The following is an 18,089-nucleotide window of genomic DNA, read 5'->3' on the forward strand; positions in this document are numbered from 1 at the left end:
GAGCCATAACAAACAATTTTATTCACATGATGCTTACAGTTAGATGAGTCTCATATATTCTATTTCATTAACACTATTGTATTATGTTTACATTAATTTTTTATATACAAATTTTATACAAACATTTATGTTCTGAGCCATAACAGAAAATTCTATCTGCATGATGCTTACAGTTACACCAGTCCCACATATTCTCTCTGATGAAAGTTCAAACACATTGCTGTCTAATAGATAATTCCAATAAATATTTAAAAAAGTAGTGTTGCTGAGAAACCATGTAAGAGTTGTTTGGATACTGTGTTCTATATTATAACAGTGAATAAATATTGAATGGTGAGTATCAGCTATATGAAACCACAATTATCACATTATATGATAGTCAGATCTTAACGTAGTCTGTTAAATGTTTTCTGGTTACATTACTCATTGGACAGATTCATCATACATTATAACAACCTTTGCTGTGTTGTGACTTTGATTTTTATCATCCATTAACAACACAAACTCTTTCATTACAAACCACATAGAAGTGCTTACTTGTTCCAATAATCTCTGTATCATTATCTTTGCAGGTGATCACTAACTGTGCGTATTACCAGCTCATGAGTAGTGTAGAAAGGTGGTGAGAAAGTTGATTCTGACCATGCAACAACCTAATGTTTAGCATGGAACCTGATTTTAAGAAGATGTGGAAGTAGCATCCTCAGAGTCTTTCATGGTGGCATGTCGGAATAAAATCTTCTCAGTTTTCCATCCATGTCAATTTGAATAAAATTCTCAAGCTTTTGATGGCTATCACTGCCATTGTCATCAGGAGTAAAATTACTGACTACGAGAACTGGCATTATTTTCCACATTTACGTCTGCTGGCACCAATCAGACAGGGCCAAATTGATGTGTGGACGGATGGTGAGTTGTGCAGCTCATAGCACCTCATACCGAGTGATGACAGGTAGCGCGAGGGGACAGCACCACATCTGAAACTGCTGATCCTGCCTCCCTACAAGCGTTAAGCATCCATTGTTGATTCCTTTCAACATCCAAAGTCCACCCCATGCCCTACTCAGTGTTTACCCCTGGTCTCTGTTAAAATTGTCGAAGTTCATTCTGATCTCAACTGCCTCTTTTATAATGGAACCTTAGTATATTGATGCATCAGCCAAGACTCTTGTGTTCTCAAACTGTATTTTGTATCTGTTCTCCAGACAATGTTCAACTATGAGCTGCACAACTCGCCTTTCAAGAACACTTCATTTTGGCCCTCTGATTGGTGCCAGCAGCCATAACCATGGCTATATAAGCAGAAAATCCTGACAGCACCAGCAGTCAGTAGTTTTACTCCTGATAATGATGGCTGAGATAGTCACCAACAGCTTGAGAATTTTATTAAAATTGGCATGGCTTGAAAACCAAAAAGATTTTGTTCTTGTGGAAGTAGCATTTGGAATTGCAGTTGCAACAGCAGTAAATGTTGCAACATTTAGCCAGCTGCCAGCCAACAGCAACAACAGTAACATCATAAACTGTTGCAGTAGCACTTAGCCAGCCAATAGCATCAGATATTACAACGGCTGCAACAAAAAGAATACAGATAGCTTGTAGGAGTCATATCACCTCCCACTTGCCCACTTTTTTTTCTTTTCTTCTTTTTTTTCCCCAAAATGGAAAAATTAGGAAATTGACTTACATTATTTTGTTTTTCATTTCGAGGCAAATTCTACAAAATGAAGTAGAAATAATGGTCATGTTCAGGAATTAAAGTTTTTTTAATGGGGTTTTTGACTACTGTGCTCACAGAACACACATAGTATCATCTAGGTTTAAGTTTAGTTAGTGTATCAAGCAGCAGAAGCAAATTTAAGCAGTATGGGCTGCACATCTTGAGGGGTTAGCACACATTTTACATATAAGTAGTGCAGTACATCTTGCAGGCAAAAGGTAAAATACCATATTCTTGCCCTGGATGGGCCAATGAAGCCCAACTGACCACTATGTTATCATCTGCCAGTAGTGACATTGGATGCAGTATGGAGGAGCATGTGTTCAAGCACATCGGTCTCCTGGTCATTGGTAGATTTCTAGATCTTGAAACAACTATTAATCAGTTGAGCAGCACCTCAGTTGGTCTCATGAGGCTCAGTGCACCTTGTACCAGTCCTTCCACCAAGGAAATATCCTTGCAGTATTGAGAATCGAACTTGGGTTCTTGACATGGCACTCACTTGCCCTGTTCACTCAGCTACAGAGGCAGAAAAGGTACATCTTGTACCAAATCATTAATCCTTGACGTTCTCATACTTCTAGCTCTGAATGGGAAAGTGAATGCAAAACATGATTCATCTGACTGAACATTAAATGAAGTTCTAGGAATACTGGAGGCTCATAAAAAACAACTTCATTGTGATCTCTGTTTGTCGGCTACATTACTGTTAAGTACCTTGCTAGAATGTGATATCATATTCATAAATCAACTTATGACTGTAGTCTATATCATTCTCAGTATTACCAAGCATCTGGTGATCTGGTAGTTGAGTGATGCAGGATGTAGTAATTAGATCAGTAGTTAGCAATTCTTTCTCCTCATAAGTGGTAGATATGCACAAAAAACTGCTTGGTTCAATGCTTTCCTCTCATCATCCGTGTAAAATGTTTGTAATTTTTTTAAACTCATTATGTTTATCTGGTTGGCAACAGAGGTGAACTTGGTACTCAGATGGAGACAATTTGGAATTCGGTTCCAAAGAGCTGTGTTCAAACCTTGTTTATTGTAATGTGTAAAATCTTTCTTGACAGTATATCGTGGAATTAACAACTAGTAAAGTGCAGGTTCAATCAGTTTTTTTTACGTGACAATATTTCCATACTTTCTGAGGCTTTATTTTTAATAAAACCATTTTACCACTTTATTTCTATTAAGTTTGGTGGTGAAGATAAATTTTGAAATAAAAACCCTACAACTAAAGGAATTTGTTTCTAATACCATCATTTTTCATTTCTTGTTTAACCATGTTATCCATATCTGCATCTGTTAGCTGTTTCCTATATTTCTTCTTTAGCTTCAAGTAATGTACTGAATATGTTTCCTTTGTCTTATTTTCAATGTTAACTGCAGCCACCAGTTTGTATAGCATATATAACTGTAAAAACTGTTTTCTTCTGCACAGATTTAAGAAATACAGATTTGAACAGTGAAGCATTTATGCGAAAGTTGCACCGTGCTCATGAAGCTCTTTCACAACAATGTGATGGCAGTACTATGAGTACAATGAAAACTCTGAGTGCCAGCTTTGGTGCAAAGTGGCCTTATAAACGTACAATGTCTGCACCTGCATCAATTGTTTCAAGAACAGACATTAAGCAAGGTAAATTCATGATGTAAAACAGTTCAGTCAAGTTGTAAATAAGGTTTCTCTATTGGGATAAAACACACATTTTTGTGATACAGCTACTTTTGCTACAATAGGAGTCATATTTAAAATATATAGAAGAAAATCTGTATCAGACTCAACAATAACAAAGCAAAGTAAATGAAATCAAAACTTGCTCTAAGTTTTTAAAAATCAAGAAAATTGCCAGATTTCAATATGGTAATCAAGCAGGGAGTAATTAACAGAAAATTTGAATAGAAGTAGGTGAAGAATAAAGGAAGTCACCTGATTTGTTATTATATTGGAGACATTTTACTCTGTCTAGTCAGTTCTGTATATTACTTTGTGTTAACTTAATAATAAATGATTAGATTTCCTCTTGTAATTTTGTATTAATTGTATGTTGAAATCATTCACAGGGAATAGACATATACTCCCACCTTCACAAGTATGGTGTACCTATTACTGTATCAGAAGTATTTATCTCGTATCCTGCTCATAATCAGAAATTGATTTTCTTAGCTTTGTCATAAGGAGAAGAATTTTCACCAAAGAAATATTAGTCTTTCTGCTTTCATTTTTTTATCAGCATTGTTGTGTGAGAATAGCATCAAATTGAAAAACAACACATTTAGAATTTTTTCTTTTTAACTATTACAAAAAGTGACAATTGTTTAACACAATGAAACATTTTTCATTACAGTGTTTTTAAATATGCATGTATTTCTGATTTATCTACACAGCATTAAGAAATTCTATGAGCAAGAAATGGTGAGTTTAGGACTGTGTTGTTTGTTTTATTAATGACAGGTTTTAATTATTGTTTGGCAGTACTGTTGATGTTTTAGTTTATTATATAAAGTGAATTTGAAGGGATCTGAGAGTACATTCTTGTAAACACTTCCAATGTCATAAAATTTCTACCATAATCCTGCGCAATGGACTCATTGCATGCTGGATCTATAGTTTGTCTATAGTTTCAGGTGGTTAGTACTAAGCATTGACATTCTTAGTGGTATAATGGAGTTTAACCTGTGAGTCATTTCTCCATCCAAGTCTATACTTGTTTGCCATTCAATTAATATGGTTCTTATATCAGAAATGTAATTCTGATGTTGAACTCAAATAAGGTATTGATAATGCCACCAGTATTCTCTGGAACATATTCAATTTGTTTACATCTGGCCAAGAAGGGTATGTTTTGTAACTGACTACTGCTCAATGGTGTCAAAGTATCATGTCCCTTTTCACCAGCACTCACTAATCCCTACACCCATCTGTACTGTCAACTTCCACTGCCCACAGATGTGATGATGACTTGTTGTATCTCCATATTAACATCAATCTGCATGCTATAACTATAGGAGGTTTAAAAAATAATAAACTGTAGTCATTTCTGAGACGAAAGCCCTATCTCTCCAGTCTTCTATGGTTCTCTTTTATGAAACTGTGGTAAATCATACAAGTGCCTATTGTGATGAAATGCATACTAACTATCTACTGACTAATCATATCACATTGCCATGCAGGGTCAAATGATGATTTCTCATCATCATAATGTGACTACATCATAAAGTTTCCAAATGGCAGAAGTGATTGTAATTCATTGGTCATTTAATTTATTTCTCATTGAAACCATGTGATCTTATGTAGACAAGATCACATATTCATATGTAGTGATATACTCCTCCCCATTCACAAAATGTCTCTTGTTGTTAGTGCTGCATATAATAAATGTTGTCTATTGTTCCTTGGAAACTTATAACACATTCTCTGATTAATGCACAACTGATTGTACCCCAACTGGTAATAAATAATAATGCATACTCATATTGTGATTTAAAATATATAAAAAGAAGAAGAAGGATTAGAGCTTTACATCGTACTGATGGTGAGGTCAGTGGCAGCAGTTAGAAAATGTGGTTTCCCACTAACAAATATTTTAATCTGTGCTGATCTACAGGTGATAGGCAAAATAATATGAACACCTGTACTTACTTGGGAATAGTTTATCAATAAGGGGTTGGACCCCCATTTGCCTGTAATATGGCTGCAATTGTTCTCAGAATACTAGCATATAATGATTGTACAGTCTCCTGTGGAATGTTATGCCACTCTTTGATCAGAACCTGTTCTAACTCCTGTAGTGATGAGGGAGACAAAAATCTGCTCCAGAGTCTACACTCAAATACCGCCCACAGGGGTTGGATAATGTCCAAGTCCGAGGACTGTGCTGGCCAGGGGAGACGATGCAGTTCAGCTGCATGCTCCTCATACCACAATTGTATTTTCCTGGCTGTGTGAATGAGTACATTATCATCCTGAAATATGGCATCATTATTGAGGAACAACATTTGAATCATGGGGTGCACCTGATCACCTAAAATATTCACATATTCGTTGGCTGTAACACAGACTTTGTGAGTAATGATGGGACCAGCAGAATACCATGATGTGGCTGCCCACACCATCACACTTCCACCTCTATGCTCAACAATCGGAATCAAGGAGTCAGGATTGTACACATTTTTGGCATTTTTTAGATGTAAACCCATCCTGATGCTGGAAATAACGAAACTGTTGATTCATCAGACCATATGAAGTGTTTTCAATGATCATCCATCCAGGATTTATGCTCCTGTCAACATGTTTTACACTTCTTTGTGTTGGCTGTCATCACTAATAATTCTGATATAGCAACTCATTCATGAATATTTGCTTTATGGAGTTCATGGCAGACAGTGTCAATAGATACAGGGTCTCAAAGACGGCTATTGAGCTCTACAATCACTTTAGCCATCATAGTTTTGTATCGTTTTGACACAATTCATGTTAGCGTATGACAATCTCTGTCAACTAGGTTTGATTTGCACCCACTACTGCATTTACATGATGATGTCTTTCCATGTTTTGTGTAGGCTGTCATGACTGTTGAAACAGTTGCTCTTGAAATATTCAATAAGTTGGCTGTCTCGGTTACTGATCGGGCCCACACAATTTGCCATTTTTGGGACTCTGTTAGGTCTTTCATTGCACGTCAACCACAGCCTCTCAATGCAGATACAAATTGTGTACTACTTGTAAACAACCTTCTCTGATGCCTAGTCCATACTGAACTTGCACAGTTGAGCATGACATGTGCCTTACCTGCATTGTTGACTGTGAAACTCAACCATCCCCTCTATTCACATTATTTTGCCTATCACCTGTACATGTACACATAGCAAAGTTGTACTAATTGTATCAAATCATTTACATGCCCAGGTGCATCATGTATGTGTCTATTTATGTGGCACAACTAGAACATATACTGTAGAAAAAGGAATCTTGCATTTCCATGCTGTTACTTGTTGAAGTAAAATAACTCATCTGAATATCATAGGTTCAGGTTAGAAAGGTTAAATGTTGCTCTAACTTGCGAGTGAATGTTCTCAATTATCTATGTGCTCATTTCACTACCATGCAATTTACAACTGTTCATAATACAGTAATAATAACACAGGTATTTTTAAGAAGTCTTATACTATATAATAAGAATTTATCTGGTACCACAACTGTAATGCAGTGACTAATGGAACTGTGATGTGCCTAAAATCATGGTGATGTGCAGGGGTAAGATGACACAAGATAAACTGGGTTTTATGTTTCAACAGAAACATGTGGAAATATGATGTATTATTGACTCCTCATGTTTTCTTTCATGTGCTTGAGATCTCTGCAAGGGCACTACAATTTAACAATTAATCTGATCTGGATCTTTTTGCACAGTCATATGAAAGAATCATGTTCATGAATATGAGTATTCTGAAGTCATATTTTTTATATGTCATTATTAATGCTGTATATACAAGTCTGGCCAGTATGCATGTGACTGTGTGCTTCATTGTAAATTCTCCACAGAGCTTTTTTGTGTAAAAAAGTCATGTGCCTTTGGTGCTTGTACATTTATTGCATGTTATTCATAGTGAATGTGAGTCAGTGTCATATTCATCTAAACAGTAGTTTCCTATACTGTTTAACATTACTTAAACAATTTTATGTACATTAAAAATTAATGTAAATATGTTAATACAGCATCTTTTTATGAAAGAAATGGCATGGTGAAGGTGGTGCTAACTGATAATGAAATAAATTTCCCATATGTTGTTAATTTGTCTTTGTTCACTAGTTGCATGAATTACTTAACAGGTTGATGCCCTTTTTTATCATGTTTATAAATGTAAGTCTGATAAAAAAAATTTTGTTAATTAGAGAAGGAGAAGGTGTACAACCGCCAGTATTCAGCACCCATCCTCAAGCGCAAGAGTTCCCGATTTGGACTTGGTCAGTTGCTAGAGTCATTTCCCCCCAGTACAAGAATGGCAGGTAGTGTAGCTGTAGTGTGATGACATTTAAGGTGCCATGCATATCATGGTAATTACAGAATTTTGCCTCTATGTTTGTTCCATCTTTCCCTTGAACTTTTTGTCCTTATGCCTTCTTCAGCCTTCTGTCTTTCAATCACTATGTCCTATACTACCATTATTCAATCACACAACTTCTTTCTCTCCTGCTCACCTTCTCTCTCTCTCTCTCTCTCTCTCTCTCTCTCTCTCTCTCTCTCTCCCCGCTTTTCCTCTCCCCTTCTCATCACACATCCAACCTTGTAAATATATATGTATAAGATATATATATATCTGTGTTATCTCTGTGTGTGTGTGTGTGTGTGTGTGTGTGTGTGTGTGTGTGTGTGTGTGTGAGTGTGTGTGTGTGAGTGTGTGTGTATATATAATAGAGGAAAACATTCCACGTGGGAAAAATATATCTAAAAATAAAGATGCTGTTACTTACCAAATGAAAGCATTGGTATGTTGATAGGAGACAATAAAAAACACACAAATTTCAAGCTTTCGCAACCAAAGGTTGCTTCGTCAGGAAAGAGGGAAGGAGAGGGAAAGACAAAAGGATGTGGGTTTTAAGGGAGAGGGTAAGGAGTCATTCGAATCCCGGGAGCGGAAAGACTTACCTTATGGGGGAAAAGGGATAGGTATAAACTCGCACACACACACACACACACACACACACACACACACACATACACACTCACATCCATCCGCACATATACAGACACAAGCAGACATTGTAAAGGCCAATGTCTGCTTGTGTCTGTATATGTGCGGATGGATGTGTGTGTGTGTGTGTGTGTGTGTGTGTGTGTGTGTGTGTTTGTGTGTGTGAGAGAGTGTGAGTGTATGTATACCTGTCCCTTTTCCACCCTAAGGTAAGTCTTTCCGCTCCCGGGATTCGAATGACTCCTTACCCTCTCCCTTAAAACCCACATCCTTTCGTCTTTCCCTCTCCTTCCCTCTTTCCTGACGAAGCAACCTTGGGTTGCGAAAGCTAGAAATTTGTGTGTGTGTTTGTGTGTTTTTTATTGTCTCCTATCAACATACCAATGCTTTGTGTATGTCTCTTTGTGTGTGTGTGTGTGTTTGTGTTTCAGTTGCTGGAAAGTCACACTTGTGAAATTTCTTACATGCTTCATTTTCTTCTGTTGTCTCTATTTGTGAATACATTATTAAATGATTTAAACCTATGTGTGTTACAATTTAAGCTGTACACACCAGTAATTGAATACACAAAAACAAACCTGTAATTCTCCAGACAGTAAAAAAAACCATCAAATAAATCTGGCAAACTGGTCATAAGGAACCCCTAAACAAATAAGGTTCTATGTCATTTGTTAACTCTATAAATGTTCTGAAACATAACAGATATTTCAAAACTACATGTAAAAATGAAGTAGTAAAATGTGATTTTGCAAAAGCTTTTGATTTGTATCACTGGTTCTTGTTACAACTGCATTTGGAGGCATGGACCAAGAAAATAAAACTAACACTAACTTTTCCAAGGTGGAACTCCTTCTTCCAGCAAAAGAACAGAACTATTTAGAAGAATTTTCTGGACATTAGAAGGAAAAATCGCCCAGTAGCCTGTATCAACGGATATTAGCAATGAAATTCTGACATCATACAAAATGGAAAATCTTGAACCACTATAAGAGGTTGGGAAAGAATTAAATAAATTATGTATAAGGGAAGGTGAGTCTGAAAATATGAGCACAGATGAAGGAAAAAAGAACAACAATAAAAAGGGGAAGGAAAAGCTATTAAAGGCAGAAAATACAAGAAAAGCTATAAAGTACTCAAAATTAAGAAAATACAACGTAAATAAATGCAAAAATGATGACAGAAATGGAGATGGGAAATGTAAGAAGTGAGAAGGGGGTAGATCATGGCAGGATGGTTGTAGTGTGGTGAGACTCGATCGGTTATTCAAAACCAAAAAATCTTTGTAACAGTACCCAACTATTAGTGCATGAGGTATTATAGCTAAAATAAAGGATCCAAATGGTCTGAGATGTAAAGCAGGCAATGAAGTCTTAGTGTTGTGTTGCATGGTGTCTTCTCTTGCAGGATACTTACCAAACAAGGTGGTTAGCATGCTGTACTCGAATTCAGAAAGTTAATGGTTCAAATCTCTGTCTTTTATGTATACTCTGTAATGCCAGTATAGAATACCTGTCTGTGTTTATCCTGAATGACACTATAATAGCTGTTATGTAGAAAAAAAATTGAACAGTGGTTGAAAATCACATGGCATGTGCCATAGGTGAATCTCTCAATGGTCAAGAAGATATTATAAGAGCCAAATGTGGGCATAGGATAAGCCACCCATGAGGATGGTCATAGTATTATGCTTCATGCTATATGCAAAGCAGATTGAAGAGTGGCATTAGGTTTCAACAGAATGTTGTAGAGATTGGTTTGTTGATGAGAAGGTGTTAGAGGTATGATGCCTCTGAGATTTGTGGATAGGGTGGTCATTATTTCAAGGCATGACTACAGAAGTCATAGTTTCAGTGGAAAAGTTAATCAATACATTTTAGGCTAGGGTAGTATTGTGTAGTGAGAAGAATAATGCTTTGTTATTTTGAGATGATTCAATAATTCTGAGGATGAGTGGTTGAGTGAAACAATGAAATGATTGGCTTTGTTCTGTGTAGTGATGAGGCATCCAAACAGACAAATTTGTTGCAAACACTCAGGTTGTTAGAGGCATTTTTACAGATGGAAGAGGTATCGTACCTTACACTGGAACTAACATTGTTTTTTACTGGATTTGACATGCTTTTCATGAAATTAGTTAAGATGTTTTAGAAATATTAATATCTCTACTACACTATAAGGTCAGAAGAAAAAGATTTTATGAATATTTAGAAATTAGATAAAGGACTGTCATACTGCAGACTCCAGGGCATTGTGGTATGAGAGGTACGTGAAAGGTTCTTTTAATGTAGCAACATCCTTTTTTCTGTTGCTGTTGCTCATATCTGTTAGTGTGTCTGTCCTCAGCTACAAAGTAGTTATTCAGGAGGATAAAACTGAATGCTCTGTGGAATAAACAGGTCTTAGATCTGTTTTAAAGAGTATATTTGGTCAGCAAGCATTTGGGAAGAATTCAACAGTATTCAGATAAAAAATGCCAGTAAATCTGAAGAAAGCAGTATTCGATCAATGCATTCTTCCTGTGATGACTATGGCTGCAAGACATGGGCACTGAACTCATTTACAAAAGGGAAACTTAGGACAGCATAGAGAGCCATGGAGAGATCAATGTTGGGCTATAAAAGAAAGGATAGGAAAAGGGCAGATGACATCCGGTCTGTGGCGGAGGTTAACGACATCTTAGAGACAGTAGGTCCCTTGAAATGGCAGTGGGCTGGCCACGTTGCAAGAAGAAAAGACAACAGATGGATGAAGCTAGTACTGGAGTGGAGTCTGAGAGAGCACCGGAGGCCTACAGGAAGACCACCAGACAGATGGGACAAAGACATCAAGAAGATCGCTGGTAACACCTGGCAGAGAACTGCCCAAGACCGTCCCACTTGGAGAAGACTGCTAAAAGCCTACCTGAATCCATGATTCGAAGAGGCCATATCATTTAATGATTGAATTGGCTGATGATGATGATGATGATGATGATGATGATTTGGTCAGGAAATAATCACCTGTAAGCAAACCATGTACATTTATGTAATGGACATATTTTTGCAGAATTTGTAAGTACTTTAATATCCCCAGAACATTTGACTCACCTCAACAAATAAATGTACCTAATTTTATGCAGTATTGTGCTGTCATGGGACATATTAACTAACTTCTGCAACAGACTTGTATGTGAATTTTTAAACTCATTTGACCCCAATGAGATCTATTTTACATATCATTTTCTGCAAACTACTAATAATGGCAATTTTGACCTTTCTTCCATCTTATTTTTACCATATCTCTGTCACATGGTTCAATTTTTTGTAACTGTCATATTAATACATAATATCCTGCTGCGGAGCACACCCAGAAGCACAGCACACCTTGTTTCTTGCTTTTCTCCTATGGCCACATGATTTCTTACTCCCAACATTCATTCCACAGAACTTAGCAGGTGTTAAGTATTTGTTCCTACCACTCATATTGCCCCATACATACTCTTATCACTCCAGATATCATCTGCATTCTGTTTACCCATTCTTTTTCTTTGCCATTTTGGTTAACATTGTTATAATTACTTAACGCCTCTTTTCACCTTAACTCTGTTTCTATCTTTAGTCCAAGTATTTCTTATTTCTCAACTGTTGATTTCTCATGTTTTCAAAATCCTTGTAATGATCATTTGGCTTTTAATTTCCTCCTCTTCCTCTTCTTCAATTTATTATGATATTATGATATTGGATGGCCTTCCTAACAATGCTGTGCTTTTCTGCCCGTTTATCAGAAGGAAGAGTCTGTGAATGCTAAATTATAGTACCAGTGAATGCAACATGTAAAGATAAATTTGTGATATGTGTATTTGATTTCAGTTCAATCACTATTTGAGGTTTTAACAGAAATTGGGCACTAATATTTTCTCAAATACCTGACAAAAACCTTCATAAAGCTTCCTTGTTTCAAAACCAGTTAGCCTGTTTTATATTTTGCAAGAACCTTTCTATATTTTGTTCTGACATGTGATTTAGCAAAAAATTATCATAAGTTGTGACATGTCTCTCAAATGAAGGGTTAGCAAATTAGCTTGAAATGCAGTTTTGCATTTTTAACTCATAGTGAATGGATGTTTGGGCTTTAATGCTCCATAGGCTTATGTGACACCTATGATGTTACTAAATCACCTTGGGGACACCATAGCTACACAGTTTGACTGTTACTTGCAGTTATCTGAGTTGCAACTCATGCAGTAATTGATTGGAATACAAAGACAACTGCAAACTGCAGTCCAACCCAGATGTACAATTGGAGTCTTATGTAACTGCCAAAAAGAGGAATGAAGAATGTAAAAGTACTGATATCTGTAGAGACCTTTTCTTTATCAAAGTAACAGAAACAATATATAATTGCTGATAAATGGAAATGGAAATTCAACCAAAATGTGTATGAATATACTGTTGCAGATGTTGTACATGTTATCGCTTCTATTAATGGATGGAGGATGTTATTTTGATGTCATGTGTTTATTGAAAAGCTAGGGTTAGAAATCAGTTGTATCCAAATATTAGCAACTCTTTGAAGCTGACTAAAGCAGTTAGAACTTCCAAATAAAAGGATATCAGGGAAGTAAAGATTTTGTTATAATAGATGTAAGTTACTGGACAATCACCTTGAGACCTTCCTCAAAATCTGTTATATGAAAACAGACATGTTGCTTGTTAATTATGAAATATTATAAACAGGAAAGATAGAGTTAACTGTGGTAAAGAAACACTTATTGCTAAGATCTTTGAAGTAGTACATGAAAAGTATGACACAAACCTGCTATGCTCTCCTGCCCCTCCCCCAACACCTTTTTTCCTTCTCTGAGGGAGACAGTGATGATGATAGAGATAAACAAACTTCCTGGCAGATTAAAACTGTGTGTTCGACTGAGACTCGAACTCGGGACCTTTGCCTTTCGCGGGCAAGTGCTCTACCATCTGAGCTACCCAAGCACGACTCACGCCTCGTCCTCACAGCTTCACTTCTGCCAATATCTCGTCTCCTACCTTCCAAACTTTACAGAAGCTCTCCTGTGAACCTTGCAGAACTAGCACTCCTGAAAGAAAGGATATTGTGGAGACATGGCTTAGCCACAGCCTGCAGGATGTATCCAGAATGAGATTTTCACTCTGCAGCAGAGTGTGCACAGATATGAAACTTCCTGGCAGATTACAACTGTTTGCTGGACTGAGACTCGAACTCAAGACCTTTACCTTTCGCGGGAAAGTGCCCTACCATCTGAGCTACCCAAGCATGACTCACACCGCGTCCTCACAGCTAGAGATAGTTCCACTCAAAAACTTGGCAGTTGACAATTGTGCCAATATTATAATATGAGAATAGTTGCAAATAATAAAAATGTAAATATTTACACTTGAATAAATGGAAAACATTTGTCTAAAATTATGTATCCAGCCTACATTTGTCTTCTCATCAGCTGAAATAGAGGACATGTCCCCATTTAAATGTACTACTGGACTCTTACTGCAAACAATATTCACTGCATTAAGTGTGACATTTGATGTATGCGTGCTACACATACCATAAATATATTGGGTGTCTGTCTGAAGAAGTACAAATCAACAGCACTTATAAATAGATAGGTGAATAGCATTTCCTCCCATCACTGCAACCAAGAAGAGCAATGCCATAATCAGAGGGTTGGTTTTCTATCAGATTAGATTAGATTAGATTAGATTAGATTAATACTAGTTCCATGGATCATGAATACGATATTTCGTAATGATGTGGAACGAGTCGAATTTTCCAATACATGACATAATTAGGTTAATTTAACAACATGCTTAAGTTAATATAACAACTTTATTTTTTGTGTGTTTTTTATTTTTATTTATTTATTTTTTTTATTTTTTTTAATAATTTTTTTTCTTAATTTATGTCTAAAAATTCCTCTATGGAGTAGAAGGAGTTGTCATTCAGAAATTCTTTTAATTTCTTCTTAAATACTTGTTGGTTATCTGTCAGACTTTTGATACTATTTGGTAAGTGACCAAAGACTTTAGTGCCAGTATAATTCACCCCTTTCTGTGCCAAAGTTAGATTTAATCTTGAATAGTGAAGATCGCCCTTTCTCCTAGTATTGTAGTTATGCACACTGCTATTACTTTTGAATTGGGTTTGGTTGTTGATAACAAATTTCATAAGAGAGTATATATACTGAGAAGCTACTGTGAATATCCCTAGATCCTTAAATAAATGTCTGCAGGATGATCTTGGGTGGACTCCAGCTATTATTCTGATTACACGCTTTTGTGCAATGAATACTTTATTCCTCAGTGATGAATTACCCCAAAATATGATGCCATATGAAAGCAATGAGTGAAAATAGGCGTAGTAAGCTAATTTACTAAGATGTTTATCACCAAAATTTGCAATGACCCTTATTGCATAAGTAGCTAAACTCAAACGTTTCAGCAGATCATCAATGTGTTTCTTCCAATTTAATCTCTCATCAATGGACATACCTAAAAATTTGGAATATTCTACCTTAGCTATATGCTTCTGATTAAGGTCTATATTTATTAGTGGCGTCCATGTGAGTTTTTGCTTTTAAGCAAGTTTATTATTTTCTTAATTTCAGAGGGAGAAGTGGGTGAGATTTCAATTGTATCAAATTGCATAGGTATGGCCTCTTCCATTAACAGCCTAGCATCTTCTAATGAACACCTGGATCCTACTATATCCACAACATTTAGAAAATGATTATTAAAAATATTTTCAACTTCTGACTTTTTGTTCGTAAAGCTTTCATTCAATTTGATGGTAATACTGTCTTCCTCTGCTCTTGGTTGACCTGTTTCTCTTTTAATAATATTCCAAATTGTTTTAATTTTATTATCAGAGTTGCTGATTTCAGACATGATACACATACTCCTGGATTTTTTAATAACTTTTCTTAATATAACACAGTAGTTTTTATAATTTTTTATAGTTTCTGGGTCACTACTCTTTCTTGCTGTCAGATACATTTCCCTTTTCCGGTTACAAGATATTTTTATACCCTTAGTAAGCCATGGTTTGTTACAAGGTATCTTACGAGTATATTTAACTATTTTCTTGGGGAAGCAGTTTTCAAATGCATTTACAAAAATGTCATGAAATAAATTATATTTTAAATTGGCATCAGGTTCACGGTACACCTCATCCCAGTCTAACTGCTGTAGGCTTTCCCTGAAATTTGCAATTGTTAAATCGTTGACTGAACGTACTACTTTGGAGGACTGTTTAGTATTGCTGAATGGAGCTATGTCATATATTGTAACTAGCTGTGCACCATGATCAGAAAGACCATTCTCAACAGGCTGCGCATTTATCTGGTTAAACTTATCTTGGTCTACAAAGAAGTTATCTATCAGTGAGCTGCTATCCTTTACCACCCGAGTAGGAAAATCAATAACGGGTGTCAAATTGAAAGAACCGAGTAATACTTCAAGGTCATTTTTCCTATTACCCTCTTTCAGAGAATCTACATTGAAGTCCCCACAAATAATAATTTGCTTCCCCCTGTCTGACAGATAGCACAACAAGGAGTCCAAATTTTTCAGAAATAGATGAAAATTTCCTGATGGGGACCTATATACAGTTACAATTATAAATGTGCCTTTATTTAATTTAAGCTCACAGGCACATGCTTCTATATGTTTCTCTACACAAAACTTTTTTGTTTCTATACTTTTTGCACAATGATAACTTTTGACATATATGGCAACTCCTCCTTTCTCCATATTTTCTCTCATTACATGTGCAGAGAGCTTATAACCACTTACATTTACCTTATCCATATCAGTAACAATGTGATGCTCAGACAGGCATAGTATATCTATTTCATTCTCAGCTTCTAAATCTTCTAAACAAACCAGAAGCTCATCTACTTTATTCTTTAAACTCCCAATATTTTGATGAAATATACTTACATTATTTTTAATTATACTTTTATGAGAACCTTTCCTTATTCTAACATTTGCAGTACTCTCCTGTCTGAGTTTCTCATTGTGCTTAGGCCTAGTTCCTATACCAGTGGTCACATGGTGTTCAGAGAGGCAGATTATGTCAACTGGGCTGGGTGACTTTAATTCATCAATGCAATTACCTAGGACTGAGATACAACTTGGTGGAGATAAAATTTCTGGTGATTGGTGAAAATTTATAATTGGTAGCTGTGATTGGTGATCTAATGTGCTAGAATTGTGCTGTTTAATTTCTTTCAGCAACACTCTTTGTCATACAATGCAGAGTTTTCATCTGCTGTAAATATGTAACTCCTCAATGTAGCCTCTCAACATCAATGCAAAGGCTGGCATTGGATATTTAATCCCCTTCTAATTCTCTCATGATAATCCTTCAAGTAAACTGCCTGAGCAGTTTCAGACACTGTGCAGTTGTAATCATACATGGATCAAATACATGTTCTATTAAACGGGAGGATAATAGTTCAATTTGCTCCATATGTCTTGTGGTAAGCACCTTTTAAGTACTGTATGTAATGGCCAGCACAATGTCTACAAGTTGCCCAGCTTTCCAGAAGTTGTTATTGTATTCATAACATTAAAAATACATGTTTTGTGTTGCAAACACAAGGACTCACCTTCAACACAAGGACTCATCTTCAAGAGAGGAAACATGTTGTTATGTGTTCAAGCAATATCCCATGTGGGGCTGCCCCCATCAGGCACATCCCCAAGTGGTGTATAGGAGAATGTCCTCCAGATATCGAGGGTACCAGGGAAACAAAATACCTGGGACAGGCCAAAATCAGCAGGTATGAGGGCCAATGGCTTGGAAGAAAGGCAGAGGAGACCCCAATTATCAACTGCTGCCTTGCAGTCAGTAGAGGGATCTACGAAGGCTAAGGATGTTCCTCTGAAAATGGAACCAGCTACCCTACAAGCTGTAAGAGGCAACCCCTCAAATGATTGGGCAAAAGATGAACAATCTTACCCTGTAAAAATAACTTGTTGCGAATGCTAACAAAGGAATAAGCCAGACAGATATTTTGATGATGACCCCAGCAAACAAAAAAAAGGATGAGAGATATGTACATAGGAACAGGGAATATGTGGAGCCTATACCAAGCTGGAGCTCTACAGCAGCTGCTAATGCAAATACAACTATGGTATAAAACTATTGGCTCTCCAGGAAATTAGATTGAAGGGAAGTGACATAATGGACTCAGGAAATTTCACAGTCTTCTATAGTGGTGGCAATACGAATACCCTTGGTACAGGTTTTGTGGTCGCTGAAGGACTGAAACATGCTGTAATGCACTTCATACCAGTCAATGAATGGATGTCCATATTAAGATAAGAGGAAAATTTTTCAACATAACAATTATAAATGTACATGTACCCACAGAGGAGGCAGATGAACAACAGAAGGATGAGTTTTATTGCAAAGTAGAGCAGTTGTATGATCAGGCTCCTAAACATAATGTTAAGATCTTAATAGGAGACTTGAATGCAAAAATAGGAAAAGAATAGGCTTATCAGCCAACTGTAGGAAAACATAGCCTCCACGAAATTTCAAATTACAATGGAATTAGGATTGTAGATTTTGCTATAAGTAAACACATGACTGTCAGCAGTATATGGTTCCCACACAAAAACAAACATTGATGTCACCAGATGGACAAACT

At 36.4% G+C, this 18,089-nt stretch overlaps 1 protein-coding gene across 1 annotated transcript in view; it reads left to right on the forward strand.

Annotated features, from left to right (window-relative positions):
* The window catches only part of LOC126183377 (protein unc-79 homolog), an 852,060-nt gene that overhangs the window by 365,059 nt on the left and 468,912 nt on the right, over window positions 1-18,089 (forward strand). Inside the window, 2 exon segments of the mRNA XM_049925310.1 lie at window positions 3,165-3,362; window positions 7,620-7,733. Coding sequence (XP_049781267.1) covers window positions 3,165-3,362; window positions 7,620-7,733 — 312 coding nt within the window.

This window comes from Schistocerca cancellata, chromosome 4 (assembly GCF_023864275.1).
Source record: "Schistocerca cancellata isolate TAMUIC-IGC-003103 chromosome 4, iqSchCanc2.1, whole genome shotgun sequence".
NCBI classification, from domain to species: Eukaryota; Metazoa; Arthropoda; class Insecta; order Orthoptera; family Acrididae; genus Schistocerca; species Schistocerca cancellata.